The sequence below is a fragment of the Heptranchias perlo genome, chromosome 28, assembly GCF_035084215.1.
Source record: "Heptranchias perlo isolate sHepPer1 chromosome 28, sHepPer1.hap1, whole genome shotgun sequence".
Lineage (NCBI taxonomy): Eukaryota > Metazoa > Chordata > Chondrichthyes > Hexanchiformes > Hexanchidae > Heptranchias > Heptranchias perlo.
The window spans coordinates 13,433,658-13,454,596 of record NC_090352.1 but is presented as its reverse complement, the minus strand read 5'-3'; the positions used below and the strand labels follow the sequence as shown (position 1 = coordinate 13,454,596).

At 44.9% G+C, this 20,939-nt stretch overlaps 1 protein-coding gene across 13 annotated transcripts in view; it reads left to right on the top strand.

Moving 5' to 3' along the window:
• The window catches only part of LOC137344858 (elastin-like), a 306,346-nt gene that overhangs the window by 276,557 nt on the left and 8,850 nt on the right, over window positions 1–20,939 (top strand). For 12 of the 13 annotated variants that reach the window (XM_068008078.1, XM_068008072.1, XM_068008082.1 and 9 more), the window contains 2 exons: window positions 8,991–9,032; window positions 19,890–19,937. In XM_068008078.1, the coding sequence (XP_067864179.1) occupies window positions 8,991–9,032; window positions 19,890–19,937 (90 nt within the window). The remainder of the gene's footprint in view (window positions 1–8,990; window positions 9,033–19,889; window positions 19,938–20,939) is intronic. The other variant, XM_068008075.1, reaches the window with a different exon arrangement.

Genomic DNA, 20,939 nt, shown 5'->3' with positions numbered 1-20,939 from the left:
CTTTCCTGGGAAGCTGAATAGCTTGTTGTGCTCTGATCCATTTGTCCTTCCCACATGATCCAATCTATTTCTCGCATTCTGTCTCAAACTTCCTTAGCATCAATCGGAGGTGGCGGGAGTGGAGTGCAAAACTGTGGAGCTAGCAAGAGGTGTCACGGATGGAGAACATATAGTTAATATATGACAGAGAAGCCCTATATTTAAAAAGAGAGATAGAACAAGTCCAGGGAACTATAGACTAGTTAGCTTAACGATAGGAAAGATAATGGATTCTTTACTGAAAATGTAATAGAAAAACATCTGGAAACCTAAAATATAATAAAGAATAGTCAGCACAAATTTCAAAAGGGAAGGTCATTCTTGACCAACTTTATTGAATTCTTTGAAGAAGTAACAGATACAAAAATAGACAACGGTAATGAAGTAGATGTAATATATTTGGATTTTCAAAAGGCCTTCGATAAGGTACCGCATAGTAGACTCATGAATAAGGTCAGAGCCGTTGGTGTCAGGGGCAAGTGGCTGAATGGATAGCAAACTGAATACAAAACAGAAAACAGAGAGTAGGGGTTAAGGGTAGCTATTCAAACTGGCAAAGGTAAGAAGTGGTGTCCCACAAGGAGCGGTGCTGGGACCACTGTTGGTCACCATTTACATACACGACTTGGACTTGGAAATCGGAAGTACAATTTCAAAATTTGCTGATGACATCAAATTGGGGGGTATAGTTAATACTGAGGAAGACTGTGACAAATTAGGGATGGGCAATAAATGCCGGCCTTGCCAGCGACGCCCACATCTCGTGAACGAATAATAAAAAAAAAAAAATTACAAGAAGACATTAATAAACTTTCAGGATGGGCATGTAATTGGCAAATGAATTTCAATGTAGATAAGTGTGAGATGGTACATTTTGGTAGGAAGAATAAGGAGGCCACATAATCCTTCGAAGATAAGAGTCTAAATGGGATAGAGGAGAAAAGGGATCTAGGGGTACAGACACACAAATCACTAAAAGTGGCGATTAATAAGGCCACAAAAAAGGCAAACAAAAGCACTGGAGTGCAATTCTAGAGGGATAGAATTGAAAAGCAGAGACATTATGTCAAACTTATATGGAACCTTGGTAAGACTATACTCAGAGTACTGTGCACAGTTCTGGTCTCCATATTATAAAAAGGATATAGAGCCACTGGAGAAGTTGCAAAAAGGATTTAGAGGGATGATACCAGAACTTAGAGGTTATACCTATCAGGAAAGACTGAATAGGCTGGGGCTGTGCTCTCTTTTGAAAAAAAATTACACCAGAAGAATTAATTTCTTTCCTGCTGGGACTGAAAATCTGATTGCAATGTGAAGAGACCCTCCAATCAAGCAAAATTGGAGGATATTCGCATTTGAGAGTTGGGGACATGGCCAGTTTTGTAGGCAGAGATTTGTTCGGGCAGAGAGTTTGATGGACGGTCGTAAAAGATCAAGGAGACTTGGGTGTATTGTAGTTATACGCAAGGTTTATTAGACATATTGCATGTTCATCAGTCATTTGTATGTGTAAGTACAGTCCCCACCACTTATAGTGGGCGGTTTCGTGCAAATGCAATTTGCCGGTATGTGCAATGGCTGGTGTAAAGTTTGACAGACTTTATGGCAGGTGAGCATCCAAAATAATGCCAGTATCGCTACTTTTCGTAAGATGCGAGTGCATGTGTAAGGAATATTGGCAGGCTGTATGGGCCAGCAGAGAACATCATGACGTTTGTAAGCAACTTTGACTCAAAAGCCGCTGTTAAGTGCTTGTAAAACCTGAAAAATACATTTAGACCAGCAAAATCCTGTTCGGGACTAAAGCTGAAGCATTTTTGTTTTTCTTGATAATCCCAGGGCATGCGATCATGAATGTCTTTCAGAAATTAACATTTAACAAAAGGGTGATTCAAATATATAACAACACTGCTGCAGGACATAGAGCTAAATTATATCTGTTTCTTTGTTCATGTAATCATCAGCTTCTCTTATAGTAACAGTTAGACTGGCGGTTGCTGCCTATGAACTGCCCTGGTCAATTTCAAAGGTTCTGAACCGCTGCCACTGCGTTAACATTTAATAAGCGGGTAATTCAAATACATTACAGCAACGCTGCACGACGGATGGAAGGTGACCCCGAACAGCTGCTTGAAGTGCCCGAAATAGCCGGCCCGCTTAATACAGTTCAAGTGGTGCCTTTGTAATTGATGCCCATAATTAGTACCATTTGTCCGATATAGGCGGCTGTCCTGGATAAGCAGGAACGGTGTAAGAATTGGGGACTGTATTCATTACTTACATTTTAAGCGTATGTTTTTTGTGCAACATACAGAAATATACAAAAAATTTCATTTTTCAAGTTTGCAGAGCCATTTGTTCTGTTGCATAAAGGTTTTCAATGAAAACAATGGGCCCGATATTACCATGGCAGCGGGTTCGGGGCGGGGGGTCGATTGGGCGCGTGGGTAACGCACCCGGTGAAATCAGTCTGCTCCGTGCTCAATCGCAGGCTGATTGGATCCACCTACCTGTTCTTCCAGGATCCCCGCTGCAAAGCTGCGCGGCGGGCGGACTGTGCATGCGCAGTAAGGTCTGTCAGCTAGAGGAGCTCTATTCAAAGGAGCAGCCCTCCACTGACTGATGCTGCAAGAAATAGGAAAGATTACAGCATGGAGCAGCCCAGGGGGAAGGCTGCTCCCAGGTTTAATGATGCCTCACTCCAGCTCTTATTGAATGGGGTGAGGAGGAGGGGGAGGACAGAGATCTTCCCCCCCGGCGGGCGGGAGGAAGCAGCCTGCCTCTGCCACCAAGAAGGCCTGGCTCGAGGTGCCAGAGGAGGTCACCTGCACCACCAACATATTGCGCACCTGCATACAGTGCAGGAGGCGCTGCAATGACCTAAGTAGGTCAGCCAAAGTGAGTACCCTTACTCATTCCCCTACACTCCATCTGCCACATCACCGCCCCCACCCCATATCTCCTTCTGCACAGCCAACACTACTCTGTCACATCACTCCTCACACCCACTCAAACCTCATCCTCATCTTACCTGCACTTACTCACCTCGCCAGTACTCATCCCGCCACTACCACTCAACCCACTCCTCATACAATCTCATGGCTCTATCTCATACTCACCCTCTCATGCATCTCTTTCACGGTCAGCCTCACTCAACCTGCCACTACCTGTGCTGCAGCCACAGGGCATGCATCACATATGTGCAGTAGGAAGCGTAAGGCAAACGTGTCGTGAGCATGAAGGGGATGCACAAGGGTGCTTGAGGGTTTGTTATGGTTTTTACCTATATTTAATTTCTGATCAACTCGCATAACATATATTGGCACCACTACTGCCACGTCTTTGCGAATCTTGTCTGGTTTGTGCAATAATGCCCTTTCCTGAGGATCACTATGAAGACCCACACCCGATGCCACCCATTGTGTCACTGCAAAGTGGGTGTAGGTGTATTTGCAGGGCTCTTTTGTGCAGACGACTGAGAGACATTGGCGATGTCCCCGGTGGCACCCTGGAAGGATGCGGAGGAGAAGTTGTTGAGGGCAGTGGTGACTTTGACAGTGAGAGGTGAGAAGATGGTGCTCGGGCCAGCCGGGAGCAGCTCGGCATGAAGGAGGCTGCAGATGTCCACGACTACATGTCGAGTGACTCTGAGCCTCCGTGTGCACTGCTGCTCAGAGAGGTCCAGGAAGCTGAGCCTCGATCTGTAGACCCTGTGACGAGGGTAGTGCCCTCTGCGACGCATCTCTCTCTGCAGTTGCCCTCGATGTGTCACAGCACTGTGTTGTGGAGCTCCACGTGTCAGAGGTGGACGGCGTGGCCGGCGAGGCTGGTGATGCTGTTCACCCTCCGAGGAGGTTATGTCTGCAGCTACGGCGGCCCCCATCCGGAAGATGTACATCTGAGGGAGTCCGCAAGGTAGGTACATGTGTCTGGACACCGGGGTAAGTGTGCAAGTTGGTGAATTTTATTGTTAGGAGGAGGATGGTAGAGGCCAAACTTTGTCCAAAGTGACAGAGTGGCCTCCTGCAATGAGTGAGGGTCTCCCCGCCCCCCCCCCACCTGTCAAATGGACCTTTGCAGCTGCCACAGGCTGACGGCTGCAACACGTCCATTTGAACTGGGAGTGTTTCCCCCAGTACGGGAAACAGCCCCAGTCAGTTGCAAAATCCCATCCCTGCTAAAATAACAGGTCAATCAGGTCTGTAAACAACCTGAAGTACCTGTTCAATTACTTTAAGTGGCACCGGGAGTCCCACATGCGGGGGCTGCGTGCGCATGTCAGCGCGTCAGTGGGGAACCGGAAATGGGGCGGATTGGAGCCGGGCTCCTGACCTGCTCCGGGAATCCCCAATTTTCGTAGCCCCCCCCGCCACCAACACACCCGATTGCGGGTGCTAAAATCGAGCCCAATGTTTCATTTGTAAATTCCACTATTCACTATTGTAAATTTCATCACAAAATAAAACCCTTGTATCTTTTTCTAAACCACTGGGATTTTCTTCACTGATTTCGATTGTCTTCTTCAGGTCATAGAACTCTTATGGACCTCCTGTTGGGTTCGCATTGTGGTGGAACCAGAGTTCACTCCTTTGATGATTTCCTGCCAAGCTCTATGCCACTTCATTTGATTTGTTATACTTTTATATACTCGTGGACAAATATGTGAATAGAAATAAGATTACAAGGATTAGTACAGATAGATATAGCCTCAAGTTTGTGGAACGTGATGGTTTCTGGGATGCTAGGACTATGGAAATGTTATGCCAAGGAAGGCAACAGCACAGATTTTGTGATTGATGTTATTTTAACACAGAAAGTGCCCATTTAAAATAATACCAATTTGAAAATGTAGGCTAGCATGCCTATGCTGTGAAATGCAGGATACGAGTCAGTGCGGATTCTGGAGTTTTGCTCCATTTACCTTCTGATCAGGGACAGGATTTACAAAAATTCTATCCATGATAGAATAGATTGTGCGTGGTCTTTGAAAGGAATGAGCTTGTTGGGCTGAATGGCTGTTCCAAATGCTTTGTTTTTGATATCCCCATGTTTTACAGGATATATAGGATAAATACAGCAGTTATGTGTTCCTAGCAGGGCACTGCACTGAAAGGGAGCACAAGTTGGAGGTGGGTTGTACACTATAGTGGCAATTCTGCAACCCACACTCCCATTGAGCACAGCTCTCCACTGAATTTACCTTTATACATCAAACTACATGCTTTTGCAATGAACAGATCAAATTTGTAACACAACAATTACCACATAACACTGAAGTGAATAGCATTGTATTTTGTAACTTTGTGGGAGGATTTCATTACCAAATAAATAGATAAAGCATCTGTAAATGGACCTTAGCAGCAGAGCCCTGACATAGCTGCAAGATTCAGTATTAATGATAAAGGATTAAAACGTGAATATATAAGAGTTCTCATAAATCCTTAAATGGCTGTTTTCAACACTATCTAATAGATTACATTAGTTATGGTTGGACAACTCGGTTGGACCAGCCTTGGTCCAAACATGGACAAAAGAGCTGAATTCCAGAAGTGAGGTGAGAGTAACTGCCCTTGACATCAAGGCAGCATTTGACCGAGTGTGGCACCAAGGAGCCCTAGTAAAATTGAAGTCAATGGGAATCAGGGGGAAAACTCTCCAGTGGCTGGAGTCATACCTAGCACAAAGGAAGATGGTAGTGGTTGTTGGGGGCCAATCATCTCAGCCCCAGGACATTGCTGCAGGAGTTCCTCAGGGCAGTGTCCTAGGCCCAACCATCTTCAGCTGCTTCATCAATGACCTTTCCTCCATCATAAGGTCAGAAATGGAGATGTTCGCTGATGATTGCACGGTGTTCAGTTCCATTCGCAACCCCTCAGGTAATGAAGCAGTCCGTGCCCGCATGCAGCAAGACCTGGACAACATCCAGGCTTGGGCTGATAAGTGGCAAGTAACATTCACGCCAGACAAGTGCCAGGTGATGACCATCTCCAACAAGAGAGAATCTAACCACCTCCCTTTGACATTCAATGGCATTACCATCGCCGAATCCCCCACCATCAACATGCTGGGGGTCACCATTGACCAGAAACCTAACTGGACCAGCCACATAAATACTGTGGCTACAAGAGCAGGTCAGAGGCTTGTTATTCTGCGGTGAGTGACTCACCTCCTGACTCCCCGAAGCCTTTCCACCATCTACAAGGCACAAGTCAGGAGTGTGATGGAATACTCTCCACTTGCCTGGATGAGTGCAGCTCCAACAACACTCAAGAAGCTCGACACCATCCAGGATAAAGCAGCCCACTTGATCCCATCCACCACCCTAAACATTCAGTCCCTCCACCACTGGCGTACAGTGGCTGCAGTGTGTACCGTCCACAAGATGCACTGCAGCAACTCGTCAAGGCTTCTTCGACAGCACCTCCCAAACCCGCGACTTCTATCACCTAGAAGGACAAGGGCAGCAGGCACATCGGAACAACACCACCTGCATGTTCCCCTCCAAGTCACACACCATCCCGACTTGGAAATATATCGCCGTTCCTTCATCGTCGCTGGGTCAAAATTCTGGAACTCCCTACCTAACAGCACTGTGGGAGAACCTTCACCACACGGACTGCAGCAGTTGAAGAAGGCAGCTCACCACCACCTTCTCAAGGACAATTAGGGATGGGCAATAAATGCTGGCCTTGCCAGCGATGCCCAGATCCCATGAACGAATAAAAAAAACTTAGAAAAAATAGATCTAACAGTATTAGGACAAGTTTAGATTAGATAGGGTTACATTGGGTAAGCAAAATATCGTTAAACTTAATTTGGTTTGTTTGGAATTAAATTTGATGTGCTAAGGTATAATTAGATAGAGTTAGGTGAGATTACTTAGCTTCGACACAGGTGAATTTATATAAAAGAGCCAATAATGCAATGGGCGTCATCAGACACTGGCTCCCTGTATTAATGAGACCTGAAGCCCACAACTCTCAATGGGCTCAGCACAGCTCGATGAGGCCAGCCAACATGAAGGGTACTGGGATCCTGCACAGTACCTGTACATGGATCATTAGGGCTATAAATAATATTTAAATTAGGTGGTCAGCCTTTCATGTGACTGGAGCATCTGAGTAGTGCTCCATTTGCTGAGTAGCTATTCCCAATGGGCATTGAAGGGCAGTTCCAATAAATAGAAATTGAGTTTTTTTATCTGTGTAGTCCATACCTTTCCCTAAATTAAACTAGCTTGCCTCCTGTAATGCACTTGGATCTCAAAAAGCTGGTATCCACCGCCGTTGTCACCTTCCCCATCCGGAAATAAAATGCCACCCCTAGCAGCCCTTTTGGTGCCTGAAATAGTTGGCCAACATGCCATTTTAATGAACTGACCTCACTTTTGAGCAAGGTCATTTAATTCATACCTCAGGCGTATGGAGCACCTGAACAGCGCCAGCCTTGGGATGGCACTGTATCTGAACTGCATTACCAGCCCTGAAGTTAAGCTGAAACTAATATGGTGAGAATCAATATGGTTTGAATCAGTTTAGATGTTCAGTACTAACAGGAGAATGGTTTATTTTGGTTTACATTAAATGGGTGATAAATTTATATCTTGTTCCAAATGTAGTGAGTTCTAGAGAGTTAAAGTAAATTCAAAGAGTTAACGGTGTGTGCATGGTCATTATAGGTGTTAACGGAATTCGACCCAGCAGTGCTCCACTGACTCCCCAACCAGGTACCATTATTACTGCTAAATAACTAGTATGATTGTTGACTATTCTGGATATATATCCAGCAGTAGGTATTTATACAAGTGAAAATTGTAAATCTCATTCAGACAGGACAATTTCCTTGGTCCCATGTAGCACAGAAGGGGATCAAAGGACCTCAAAATGGCCTGAGACAAAAATTACAGATCATTTAATTAAACATAAAGATTTTTGTCGGTGGTGGATGATAGTGCAGACATGTGGTTCTATGGTAGATACTAAAGAACAAGTTTTAAGGGGGTATAAAAATATCAGAAGAGCAGCCCTGTTAAAGATTAAACCTTAGTGATTTAATCATCCTTAACCCAAGATGTTGGCAATGAAAGAAGTGAATGTACTTAGATGAAACCTGCAAAACACTACATGGATTCTTTGTTGCTTTGGATGCTTTTTGATTCAAATAGTGAGTGACTATGACATTCCTGTTTAACACTGAGTGATATCACAGTGTCAGAAACTTAGCTGTCCAACTTTCAATTGAAAAAAATATAGTCCTTGCTGATTGCAACGTCCGTAACTTAGGGGTGGATTTTCCTCCAAAGTGATATCCGGGAGGCTGGTGGACAGGACGGAAAGCAACAGCCGGCCACCTGGAGTCATGCCAGGTTGCCCATTCCTGGCCTCATTTTCATCGGGCCGAAACCAAACACCCTGGGGCAGCCTATCGGCTCCAGGCCGCAATATCAGGTGGGCCAGAGGAAGGTAGCATTCTATGTTGGGCCCGATCAGTACAGAGGAGGGGCTGGAGCAACAATGGCACAAGCTGGGTTTGTGGGGCCGGGTGCAGCATTTCTGCTCCTCGCGGCCCCACAAAAATGAAGAGGAACTCACCTTTTGGGTCCTCTTCGGCTGAATCGCCACCTGATGGTAATTGGAATCTACATGGCGCATGCTCCAGCCAAATCAGTTCAAAAATGGCAACTAGGGTCCTATTGATGTCATAGGACCTGGATTTCCATTTTAAAAAGCTTTTGCTTTCCATTTTAAATGGGCCTCCCGCCTGTTGTTCCGGCCACCCAGCAGTAGACCTCGGTGAACATTTCGATTTATTGCCACAGCAGCAATGGCCGGTGGGCCATTATCCCCTATTTTTCGGGCACTACTGCCCTGTTTACACCAGGAGGAAGAGAAAATTCAACCCTTAGTCCTTAAAAAGACTTGACTCTAAACTCTGTTTTCTTTGAACAGGTGGAGTGCAGCCAGGCTTTGGAGCTAAAGCAGCCAAGCTAGGTAAATGAAAACTCTTCCTGTTGACTTGAGGGGTTTGAAGATCACCTGGTAAAGCAAATACTGTGATTGGAACATCTCCATCAAGCCATATGTTTGGTTCCCCACTGTTAGTACGTGTTCTGGGGAGTGCTGGATTGTGGGTCTTGTTAGTTCTTAGAAAAACATAGGAGGAACAGTTCACTTATCTAACAGTTCAAGCAGCTTCCTGTCAACTGAGTATAAATTGAAGGCGGCTATGTATACCCTGGACCTTCAGTGTGGGCTGCATGCATCCTGAATAGAGCTGGTTGCATGTCTGAGGAAATGGTGGACATTCTAAAGGAGATCACTCACATTCTGAAGGAAATTCCCTGCATCCAAATAGAAACTAAACAAACCTTGAAGGAGTAGTAGATGTCTTAAATCAAACTGTAGAATCACAGGTACATATGAAAAATCTGTTTTGGCAGGAAGGAGATTCTAAAAGGAATGTTGTGGAATGAGCTTTGTCCTATCAAGGTTAACTACGATGTATAAATAATATGGGGTCATTTTAACCTCACCCACCTGATGGGAAACTGATGGGATGGGATCGGCTGCCTGGTTTACACCCTATCCAATTTTACTGTCCATTGACTTCAATGGACAGTAAAATCAGGTGGGGTGTAAAACTGGTGGCGGTTCCGATCCCGTCAGTTTCCCACTGGGCAGGTTAGGTTAAAATTATCCTTATATTGGTTTTACTGTGTTTATATTTATATAAGTAATAGATAAATGAACATCATTGCAGACCTATCACTTTAGAAGCAGGAATTGTCTCAGCTTGCTAATGCAGTAAGTAACTGAGTCACATAGGCCAGATCAAATCCTAATCTATGCAGAGTTCGCTGATCTCAGCCAGGGTGGAGTTAATGGTGCGATAATTGGCCTGTGTGCCTTGGGTTTAGTGGGAAGTGGGAATAAGAGCATAAGAAATAGGAGCAGGAGTAGGCCATACAGCCCCTCGAGCCTGCTTCACCATTCAATAAGATCATGGCTGGTCTTCAACCTCAACTCCACTTTCCCACCCGATCCCCATATCCCTTGATTCCCCTAGAATCTAAAAATCTATCTACCTCAGCCTTGAATATACTCAATGACTCAGCATCCACAGCCCTCTGGGTTAGAGAATTTCAAAGATTCACAACCCTCTGAGTGAAGAAATTCCTCCTCATCTCAGTCTTAAATGGCCGACCCTTTATCCTGCGACTCTGTCCCCTAAATCTAGACTCTTCAGCCAGGGGAAGCAACTTCTCAGCATCTACCCTGTCAAGCCCCCTCATAATCTTATATGTTTCAATGGGATCACCTCTCATTCTTATAAACTCCAGAAAGTATAGGCCCATTCTACTCAACCTCTCTTCATAGGACAACCCTCTCATCACAGGAATCAATCTAGTGAACCTTCATTGCACTGCCTCTAGGCAAGTATATCCTTCCTTAGATAAGGAGACCAAAACTGTACATAGTATTCCAGGTGTGGTCTCACCAAAGCCCTGTACAATTGTAGCAAGACTTCCTTACTCTTGTACTCCAACCCACTTGCAATAAAGGTCAACATACCACTTGCCTTGCTAATTGCTTGGTGTACCTGCATGCTAACTTTCTGTGCTTCTTGAACGAGGACACCCAAATCGCTCAGAATATTTTTTAAAGGTGTTCAGTTTTTCTATTCTTCCTACCAAAGTAAACAGCCTCACATTTTCCCGCATTATTCTCCATCTGCCACCTTCTTGCCCACTCACTTAATCTGTCTCTATCCCTTTGCAGACTCTTTGTGTCCGCCTCACGGTTTACTTTCCCACCTAGCTTTGTTTCGGTCCCATCGTCTAGGTCATTAATATAGATTGTAAATAGCTGAGGCCCAAGCTCTAATCCTTGTGGCACCCCACTAGTTACAACCTGCCAACCTGAAAATAACCCATTTATCCCTACTCTCTGTTTTCTGTCCATTAACCAATCTTCTATCCATGCTAATATATTATCCCCAACTCCATGAGCCCTTATCTGGTGTAACAACCTTTTATGTGGCATCTTATCAAATGCCTTTTGAAAATCCAAATATACTACATCCACTGGTTCCTCTTTATCTACCCTGCTAGTTACATCCTCAAAAAACTCTAATAAATTTGCAAACACGATTTCCCTTTCTTAAAACTATGTTGACTCCATCTATTCATATTATGACTTTCTAAGTGTCCTGGGTTACCACTTCCTTAATAATGGATTCCAGCATTTTCCCGACGACTGATGTCAGGCTAACTGGCCTGTACTTTTCTGTTTTTTTTCTCTCCCTCCTTTCTTGAATAGTGGGGTTACATTTGCTACCTTCCAATCTGCTGGGACCGTTCCAGAATCTAGGGAATTTTGGAAGATCACAACCAATGCATCTACTATCTGCAGCCACCTCTTTTAGAACCCTAGGATGTAGGCCATGAAGTCCAGAGGACTTATCGGCTTTTAGTCCCTTTAGTTTCTCTAGTACTTTTTCTCTACTGATATTAATTACTTTAAGTTCCTCACTGTCATTAGCCCGTTGGTTCCCCACTATTTCTGGTATGTTTTTTGTGTCTTCTACTGTGAAGACAGATACAAAATATTTGTTTAACGTCTCTGCCATTTTCTTATTCCCCATTATAATTTCTCCTGACTCAGCCTCTAAGGGACAAACATTTACTTTTGCTCCTCTCTTCCTTTTTACATACTTGTAGAAGCTCTTACAATCCATTTTTATATTTCTGCTAGTTTCCTCTCATTCTATTTTCTCCCTTTTTTAAAATCAATTTTTTGGTCATCCTTTGATTTCTAAATCTCTCCCAATCCTCAGGCTTACTGCTCTTCTTGGCAACATTATAAGCCTCTTTTAATCTAATACTATCCTTAACTTCTTTGGTTAGCCACAGATGGATCATTTTTCCCATGGAGTTTTTATTTCTCAATGGAATGTATATTCATTGACAATATTGAAACATTTCTTTAAATGTTTGCCATTGCTTATCTACCATAATACCTTTCAATCTTAATTTCCCAATCTAACTTAGCCAACTTGCCACTCATATCTGTGTAATTGGCTTTATTTATGTTTAAGACTCTAGTTTCGGACTTAAGTATGTCACTCTCAAACTCAATATGAAAATCATCATATTATGATCACTCTTCCCCAGAGGATCCTTTACTATGTGATTACTAATTAACCCTATCTCATTACACACTACAAGATCTAAAATAGCCTGTTCCCTGGTTGGTTCCACAATGTATTATTCTAGGAAACTGTCTCGAATACATTCCATGAACTCGTCCTCCAGACTACCTTTGCCAATTTGATTTGTCCAGTCTATATGAAAATTAAAGTCCCCCGCGATTATTGCATCACCTTTGTAACAAGCTCCTATTACTTCTTAATTAACACTCTGTCCAACAGTATAGTTACTGTTAGGGGGCCTATAAAATACTCCCAACTGTGTTTTCTGCCTCTTGTTATTTCTTATTTCCACCCATATAGATTCTACTTCCTGATCTTCCGAGCCAAAATTCTTTCTCACTACCGTCCTTATGTCATCCTTTATTATCAGTGCTACCCACCCTCCTTTTCCATTCTGCTTGTCTTTTCAAAACGTCAAGTACCCTGGAATATTTAATTCCCAACCTTGGTCACCTTGCAATCACGTCTCTGTAATGGCTATTAAATCAAACCCATTTATCTCTTTGTGCCACTAATTCATCTATCTTGTTACGAATCCTTTGTGCATTCAGACCTGTCATTCTGGGTTCCCATTCCTGATCACAATGCAGAGCCATAGAAGTTTACAGTACAGGAGGAGGCCATTCCATATTGTCTATGCTGGCTCTTTGTCCAAAATCCCTCTACCCCACTCTCCGCATAGCTCTGTATCTTCCTCTGCTTCAAATGTTTATCCAGTTTTCCCTCAACTACTTCCTGTAGCAAAGCATTTATTGCTACAGCAACCATCTGCATAAAGACACTTCTCTTAAGCTCTTTCCTCACTCTCCTAGTGACAATTTTAAATTGTTGACCCCCTCATCACTTACTCCCAATCGGAGGAAATAGTCTTTCCCTATACATTCTTTCAAAACCCTTCATAATTTTAAAAACCTCTTTTTAAAACTTTTAGCCTTCTGTGCTACAGTGGAAATAGTCCCAGTATCTCAAGTCGCTCCTTATAACTGTAGTTTCCCATGCCTGACATCAACCTGGTGAATCTATGCTGTACTCTTTCTATAATGGAGAATATAAAACTGCACACAGTACTCTAACTGTGGTCTAACAAATGTTTTGAACCAATTTATCATTACTCCTTTACTCTTGTATTTTATGTTCCTGTTGGCCTTTTTCTAGTTTTATTGAATCATAGAAGGTTACAGCACAGAAGGAGGCTATTTGGCCCATCGCGTCCGCGCCGGCTCTATGCATGAGCAATCCAGCTAGTCCCACTGCCCCGCCCTATCTCCATAGCCCTGCACATTTTTTCATTTCAAGTACTTATCCAGTTCCCTTTTGAAGGCCATGATTGAATCTGCCACCTCCACTCTCTTGGGCAGTGAATTCCAGGTCCGACTTTCCTCATATCACATTTGGTTCTTTTGCCAATCACCTTAAATTTATGTCCTCTGGCTCTTGACCCTTCCGCCAATGGGAACAGTTTCTCTCTATCCACTCTGTCTAGACCCTTCATGATTTTGAACACCTCTATCAAATCTCCTCTCAACCTTCTCTGTACCAAGGAGAACAATCCCAGCTTCTTCAGTCTATCCACGTAATTTAAGTCCCTCATCCCTGGAATCATTCTAGTAAATCTCCTCTGCACCCTCTCTAAGGCCTTCACATCCTTTCTAAAGTGCGATGCCCAGAACTGGACACAATATTCCAGTTGTGGCCGAACCAGTGTTTTATAAAGGTTCATCATGACTTCCTTACTTTTGTACTCTATGCCTCTACTTATAAAGCCCAGGTATGCTTTTTTAACCGTTTTCTCAACCTGCCCTGCCACCTTCAACGATTTATGCACATACATCCCCAGATCCCTCTTTTCCTCCACCCCTTTTAGAATTGTGCCCTCTAGTTTCTATTGCCTCTCCTCATTTTTCCTACCGAAATGCATCACCTCGCATTTTTCTGCATTAAACTTCATCTGCCACGTGTCCGCCCATGCCACCAGAGTGTCTATATCCTCTTGAAGTCTATCGCTATCCTCCTCACTGTACACTGCCCTTCTAAGTTTTGTGTCATCCGCAAATTTTGAAATTGTGCCCTGTACTCCCAAGTCCAAGTCATTAATATATATCAAGAAAAGCAGTGGTCCCAGCATCGACCCCTGGGGAACATTACTGCACGCCTCCCTCCAGTCCGAAAAACAACCACTCACCACTACTCTCTGTTTCCTGTCATTTAGCCAATTCTGTATCCATGTTGCTATTGCCGCCTTATTCCTTAATAGTAAGCCTCCAATGTGGCACTTTATCAAACGCTTTTTGAAAATCCATATACACCACATCAACTGCATTGCCCTCATCTACCCTCTCTGGTACCTTATTAAAAAACTCTACCACGTTGGTTAAACACAATTTGCCTTTAACAAATCCATGCTGGCTTTCCCTAATCAATCCACACTTGTCCAAGTGACTGTTAATTCCGTCCCGGATTATCGTTTCCAAAAGTTTCCCCTCTACCGAGGTTAACTGACTGGCCTATAGTGGCTGGGTTTATCTTTACACTCTTTTTTGAACAAGGGTGTAACATTTGCAAACCTTTCAGAGAATTATGTACTTGAATCCCTTAGGTTTCACTGTTCATCCACACTATTCAGTGTCTTTCCATTGAATGTATACATCCAATGTATTACCTCACACTTATCCACATTAAATTGAATCTGCCACCTGTCTGCCCACTTTGGTAACCTGTTGATGTCTTCCTGAAGACTTCTACAGTCCTTCTCACTGTTTGCCAAACCACTTCTGTATCATCAGCAAATTTCAAAATATTATTCCCTATATCCAAACCTAAATCATCTATATATACCAAGAACAAAAGTAGACCCAGCCCTGGCCCTTGGAATATACCACTTCCAACCTTTCTCCAATCTGAACAATACACATTTACCCTAACTTTTTCCTGTTCATCAAGCAACTTTCTATCTATGCTACTACATTTGCTCTTATACCATAAGCCTGAATTTTTTCAGCAAGTCTCCTGTGAGACACTTTATCAAATGCCTTCTGAAAATCCATAGATTCTACATCTACTGCACTCCCGTATCTATCCAATCGGTCACTTCTTCAAAAAAAACTCTTACTAAATTTGTCAAACATGACTTGCCTTTAATAAATCCATGCTGCCTGTCCTTGATTAAACCATATGTTTCTAAACGCTCAGTAATTTTATCTCAAATTATGGCATGACAAAAGACACCAATGAGTAACAGCAGGGTCCAAACATAGGAATAGATGAAGGCCACTCCGCCTCTCAAGCCTGCTCCACCATTCAGTTAGACCATGGCTGATTTCCACCTCAACAATCAGTTATAGAAAAAAAACCTCCTGTCCAACTCCAACTCCTTGCTGAATTACCTCCCTCTTATGCTGAACTCCTACTGAAGCTAAACACCACACTTTTCTGGCCTTGCATACTCCACCAGCCTCTTGTAGCTCAATTTGTTTCTCATAGCTTGGATGTGCATGTGTGCAGGCATCGGGTGATGTCCTCCATAGTCAAGTGGCCTGACAACACATTATTCACATTCAGACATGAAGAATGGCCATTTACATGAGATACAAGGGGGTAAATTTTAACTTCCCAAGAATGGGTGGGTTGGGGGTTGGTGGGAGATTAAAGTAACAGGTTTTTGGAGCGGGACCGCATCCCGGCTCCAACTCGCCCACTTCTGGGTTTAACCCAGGCAGGTTTGTATGCGTGTGCACGGCAGACACCAGGAAGTCCCGCCAGTGGGCTGATACTTAAAGCGGCAAAACATTAACCTGAGGTACTTAGGGCTCGATTTTAGCACCCGCTATCGGGTGCGTTCTCGGCGGGGGGGCCCCGAAAATCGGGAAATCCAGGAGCGAGACCAGATCCCACCTCGATCCCGCCCACTTCCGGGTTTCCCGCTGATGCACCGGCGTGTGCGCGCAGCCCCCGCTGGTGGGAATCCCGCAGGCAATTAAAGCCAGCGGGATGCCACTTGACAATATTTAGTTTGGTATTTCAGGTCATTAACTGACCTGATTAAGGGACTATGTGGGATTTTTGAACAACATGGGACTGTTTCCCACACTGGGGGAAACACTCCCAGGTAGAATGGACGTGTTGCAGCTGTCAGCCTGTGGAAGCTGCAAAGGTCCATTTGACAGGTGGGGGGGGGGGGGGGAGACCCTCACCCATTGCAGGAGGCCACTCTGTCACTTGGGACAAAGTTTGGCCTCCACCACCCTCCTCCTGACGGTCAAAGTCACCAACCTGCACACTTACCCCGGGGTCCGGAGACATGTACCTACCTTGCGGACCCCCTCAGATGTACATCTTGCGGATAGGGGCCGCCGTAGCTGCAGTCATGACCTCCTCGGAGGGCGAACAGCATCACCAGCCTCGCCATCCACGCCGTCCACCTCTGACATGTGGAGCTCCACAACACAGTGCTGTGACACATCCACCTGTACAGCAGGAGGGAGGGCTACCGCAGAGAGAGATGCGTCGCAGAGGGCACTACCCTCGCCACAGGGTCCACAGACCGAGGCTCAGCCTCCTGGACCTCTCTGAGCAGCAGTGCACACGGAGGCTCAGAGTCACTCGACATGTAGCCGTGGACATCTGCAGCCTCTTTCATGCCGAGCTGCTCCTGGCTGGCCCGTGCACCATCTTCCTACCTGTCGCTGTCAAAGTCACCACTGCCCTCCCGAACTTCTCCTCCGCAGCCTTCCAGGGTGCAACCAGGGACATCACCGATGTCTCTCAGTCGTCTGCGCAGAAGAGCCCTGCAAATACACCTACACCCACTCTGCAGTGACACAATGGGTGGCATCGGGTGTGGGTCTTCATTGTGATCCTCAGGAAAGGGCATTATTGCACAAACCGGACAGGATTCGCGAAGACATGGCAGTAGTGGTGCCAATATAATGTGTGATGTGAGTTGTTCTGAAATTCAATATAGGTAACAACCATGACAAACCCTCAAACACCCTTGTGCATCCCCTTCATGCTCACGACACGTTTGCCTTACGCTGCCTACTGCACATATGTGATGCATGCCCTGTGGCTGCAGCACAGGTGGTGGCAGGTTGAGTGAGGCAGGCCGTGAGAGAGATGCACGAGAGGGTATGGGATAGAGCTATGAGATTGTATGAGGATTGGGTTGCGTGGTAGTGGCGGGGTGAGTACTGGCGAGGTGAGTAGGTGCAGGTAAGATGAGGATGGGGTTTGAGTGGGTATGAGGGGTGATGTGACAGAGTAGTGTTGGCAGTGCCGAAGGAGGTATGGGGTGGGGGCAGTGATGTGGCAGACGGAGTGTAGGGGAAAGACTACGTGTACTCACTGTGGCTGACCTACTGAGGTCATTGGACCGCCTCCTGCACTGTGTGACCCCCTCTGCCACCTCGAGCCAGGCTTTCTTGGTGGCAGAGGCAGGCCGCTTCCTCCCGCCCGCCGGGTGGAAGATCTCTGTCCTCCCCCTCCTCCTCACCCCATGTATTGATACCTGGGGTGAGGCATCATTAAATTGGGAGCAGCCTTCCCCCTGGGCTGCTCCATGCAGTCATCTCTGCTATTGGTTGCAGCATCTGTCAGTGGAGGACTGCCCCTTTAAATAGAGCGCCTCCAGCTGACAGATCTGACTGCGCATGTGTAGCCCGCCCGACCCACAGATCAGCAGCGGGGAACCCGGAGGAGCAGGTAAGTGAATCCAATTAGTGGTTTGCCTGCTACAATTGCGCGGGAAACCCACTAATTTCACCGGGCGCGTTACCCACGCGCCCGCTAGCCCATCCGCCGAGAACCCGCAGCCCTGCTAAAATCGGGCCCTTAATGTTTTGTGTATTGGAACATTAAAATGAATTTAACCTTACCCGTTCGGGATTCCCATCGCCTCTGCATTACGTCAGATGAAAGCAGGTAGGAAGAGCCGGATACATGAGGTCAGTGCCTTTATTGCACTGCTTGTGGGCTAAGAGGAGCAGGAGTGCTTCATCCAGACCCAACAAGCTCACTTGGCCGACAGGACCCCTGCGATTGGCCGATCCCCCCCCCCCCCCACAGATGCTGGACCCTCCCCCACCGATCTCCGTCACTAGCTGGATCCCCTGATCCCCGCTGCTGGCTGACCCTCCCAACCGATGTCATCCACGTTTCCCCCACCTCCGATTTTTTCCAAGCCCGATGATTTTTCTTTTCCTCCCGCCTCTCTGATTTGTAGCTGCTTTCACTGCCAACAAGCAGCCAGCTTGTCAATCTGGCTGTCTGGCCACGGGAAACCCGGAAGCTCAAATACTTATCTTCAATTGAGATGCGATTGCAGATTGCAATGCACTCAATTCACTTCCGGGTTCCCCACACGAGTATCTGCATGGGGTACCCGGCTCAGAGTAAAAATCATCCTGAAGGAGTCAATGCCCAAAACCAAACGAGGGCAATCCCACTGAGCTGCACAATGGAAGCCAGGCAATGGAGGAGAATGGTGTGGCCAGCCGTGTCAAAGGCTGCAGAGAGGTCAAACAGGACGAGGAGTGATAATGCATCATGGTCACAATCACAGAGAATGTCATTCATGCCTTTAGTTAAGGCCTTTTTGATGCTATAAGAGGAGTGGATACCTGATTGGAAGGATTTTTTTTATTTGTTCACGGGATGTGGGCGTCGCTGGCGAGGCCAGCATTTATTGCCCATCCCTAATTGCCCTCGAGAAGATTCAAACAGGGAGTTGTGGGAGAACTGGGCAGGGATCTGGGAGGAAGGGGAAGTTGGAAATGGGCCTGTGGCTTTCAAGAACAGAAAGGTCAAGAGTGTGTTTTTTGAGGGGGGTGATGATGAAAGTTTTGAAAGGGAGAGGGACAGTACCTCAGGAGAGGGAGCCATTTTCAATGTCAGCTAGCATGGGGCCAGGAAGGGAAGTTGGGTGGCTAGCAGTTTAGGAGGATTGGGATTGAGAGAGCTGGAGTCATGTCTCACGGATGAGATTTTACAGTTCCCATTCTCTTGTTCACACCTTCACTTGCTATTACAGTAGCCATGCTCCTGTCTACACTCATCTGTCAGTACACTTTGTGCTCCTGTCCACATCCTTACTTGGTCCATACCTTATGCTTTGCAGGTGCCTTAAGGGATGAGGGCATACCTCCAATTGGTTTGTCAGCTGCTGTAACTAGAAACATAAGGCAATGGGTCTGATGACTGCAGAAGAATATTTTAATATTTCATTTGTTTTGCTGATACTATCAGGAAATCCGCATCAGTGTTGTCATAAGATTTCAAAGGGCCAAAATGGTTCAATAACCTGCAGTAACACAGGTGCGATTCCACATTTATCAGGTTTTAGTACCTAGGCAGAACAATAATACCATTTCTATAACATTAAGAGAACTGTTGCATTACCTTGCCATAGCGCAGGTTGTCTGAAGTTAGCATGACATGGCACTCATTTGTTCAAAGAGCTAATTTCAGTTGAATAAGACCAAGTACCTCACCTTACACAGTGAAAACAGTACAGAATTGAGTTCAGATTCAAAACAAAATAATTGCTAAATCATTATTATCCTGTCTGTTTAATGATAAATCAATTTACAGAGTGAGCTTCCAACCACAGGCTGATTAATCACGATTGTCCTTTTCATACTCAGGGCTTGGGCAAAGAGGCTATGGTGGATACCTACCCTATTATCAACCTGGTAAGGACCTGATACATTTAATAGTCCTCATATGCCTCACGCATGAAGAGAGCCTGAACTTTTGTATGAATTTCCAAAGATAATGTTGTTGCTAATTTAAGTTTATGTGGAGTAGTGCATCTGGAAAAGTGTCTGATTGTGTAGAAAAGTTTTGACGTTGAAACCATACTGAGTACAACTTCATTGTAAACTAAAGGAAAAAGAATATTGCAAAATCTTGCACGGCAGAAGGTGCAACACCATGATGCAGTCTTTAAGCAGTTTTTAGAGCAAGATGTTGTGGGTGTTATACAAGCTTAGACGTCCCAAAAATTGCCCAGTGCAGTGACCATAATGGTTTTCTGTGCGGGTTGTATTGTAGTCTATTGATCTATTGTTAATACAGATTGGATTCCAAAAATGCATTAATACAGATAGATTCCCTAACATTACCATAGCATAGTGATGGTGAAAATCTTTTTGGATTTGTTGGACAGTCGGTAAATGGTAAAATAATTGGTCAGTATGTTATGTACATCAGAATGTAAACTTATATTAATTTCTGCAATGTAATAAGGCACATCTATGCAGGAATGAATGTGCTAATCAAGGCTATCCCATCATGCAGCTGGTACAGCACTGCAGTAATCTATATGGTTTTATTTAAAAAAACAAATTACCATTTATAAAGATGCTGAATAGTAGATCCTACTGTTACATTCTAGCACAGACCAGCTTCAAAACAGTGCAGCACATGGAGAAACCAGTGGTGTGAGAAAGGAGTGGGATGATTACTGGTGTGATATATCATCAGTTCTTTCTCTGATAAAGATAACACTAACAGGGCAGTGATTTGTCTACCAGGTGCAAAGATTGAGGAAAGGATGGATAAACTAGTACAAGGAGTAGGAGATGAGCCAGTGGTGGTTATGCAAGTGGGAATTTATGTCCAAGATAGTCAGAGGTCTCAAAAGAAGGTTTAGGCATCTTGCTTGGAAATTGAGGGAAAATGAATTTTATTGC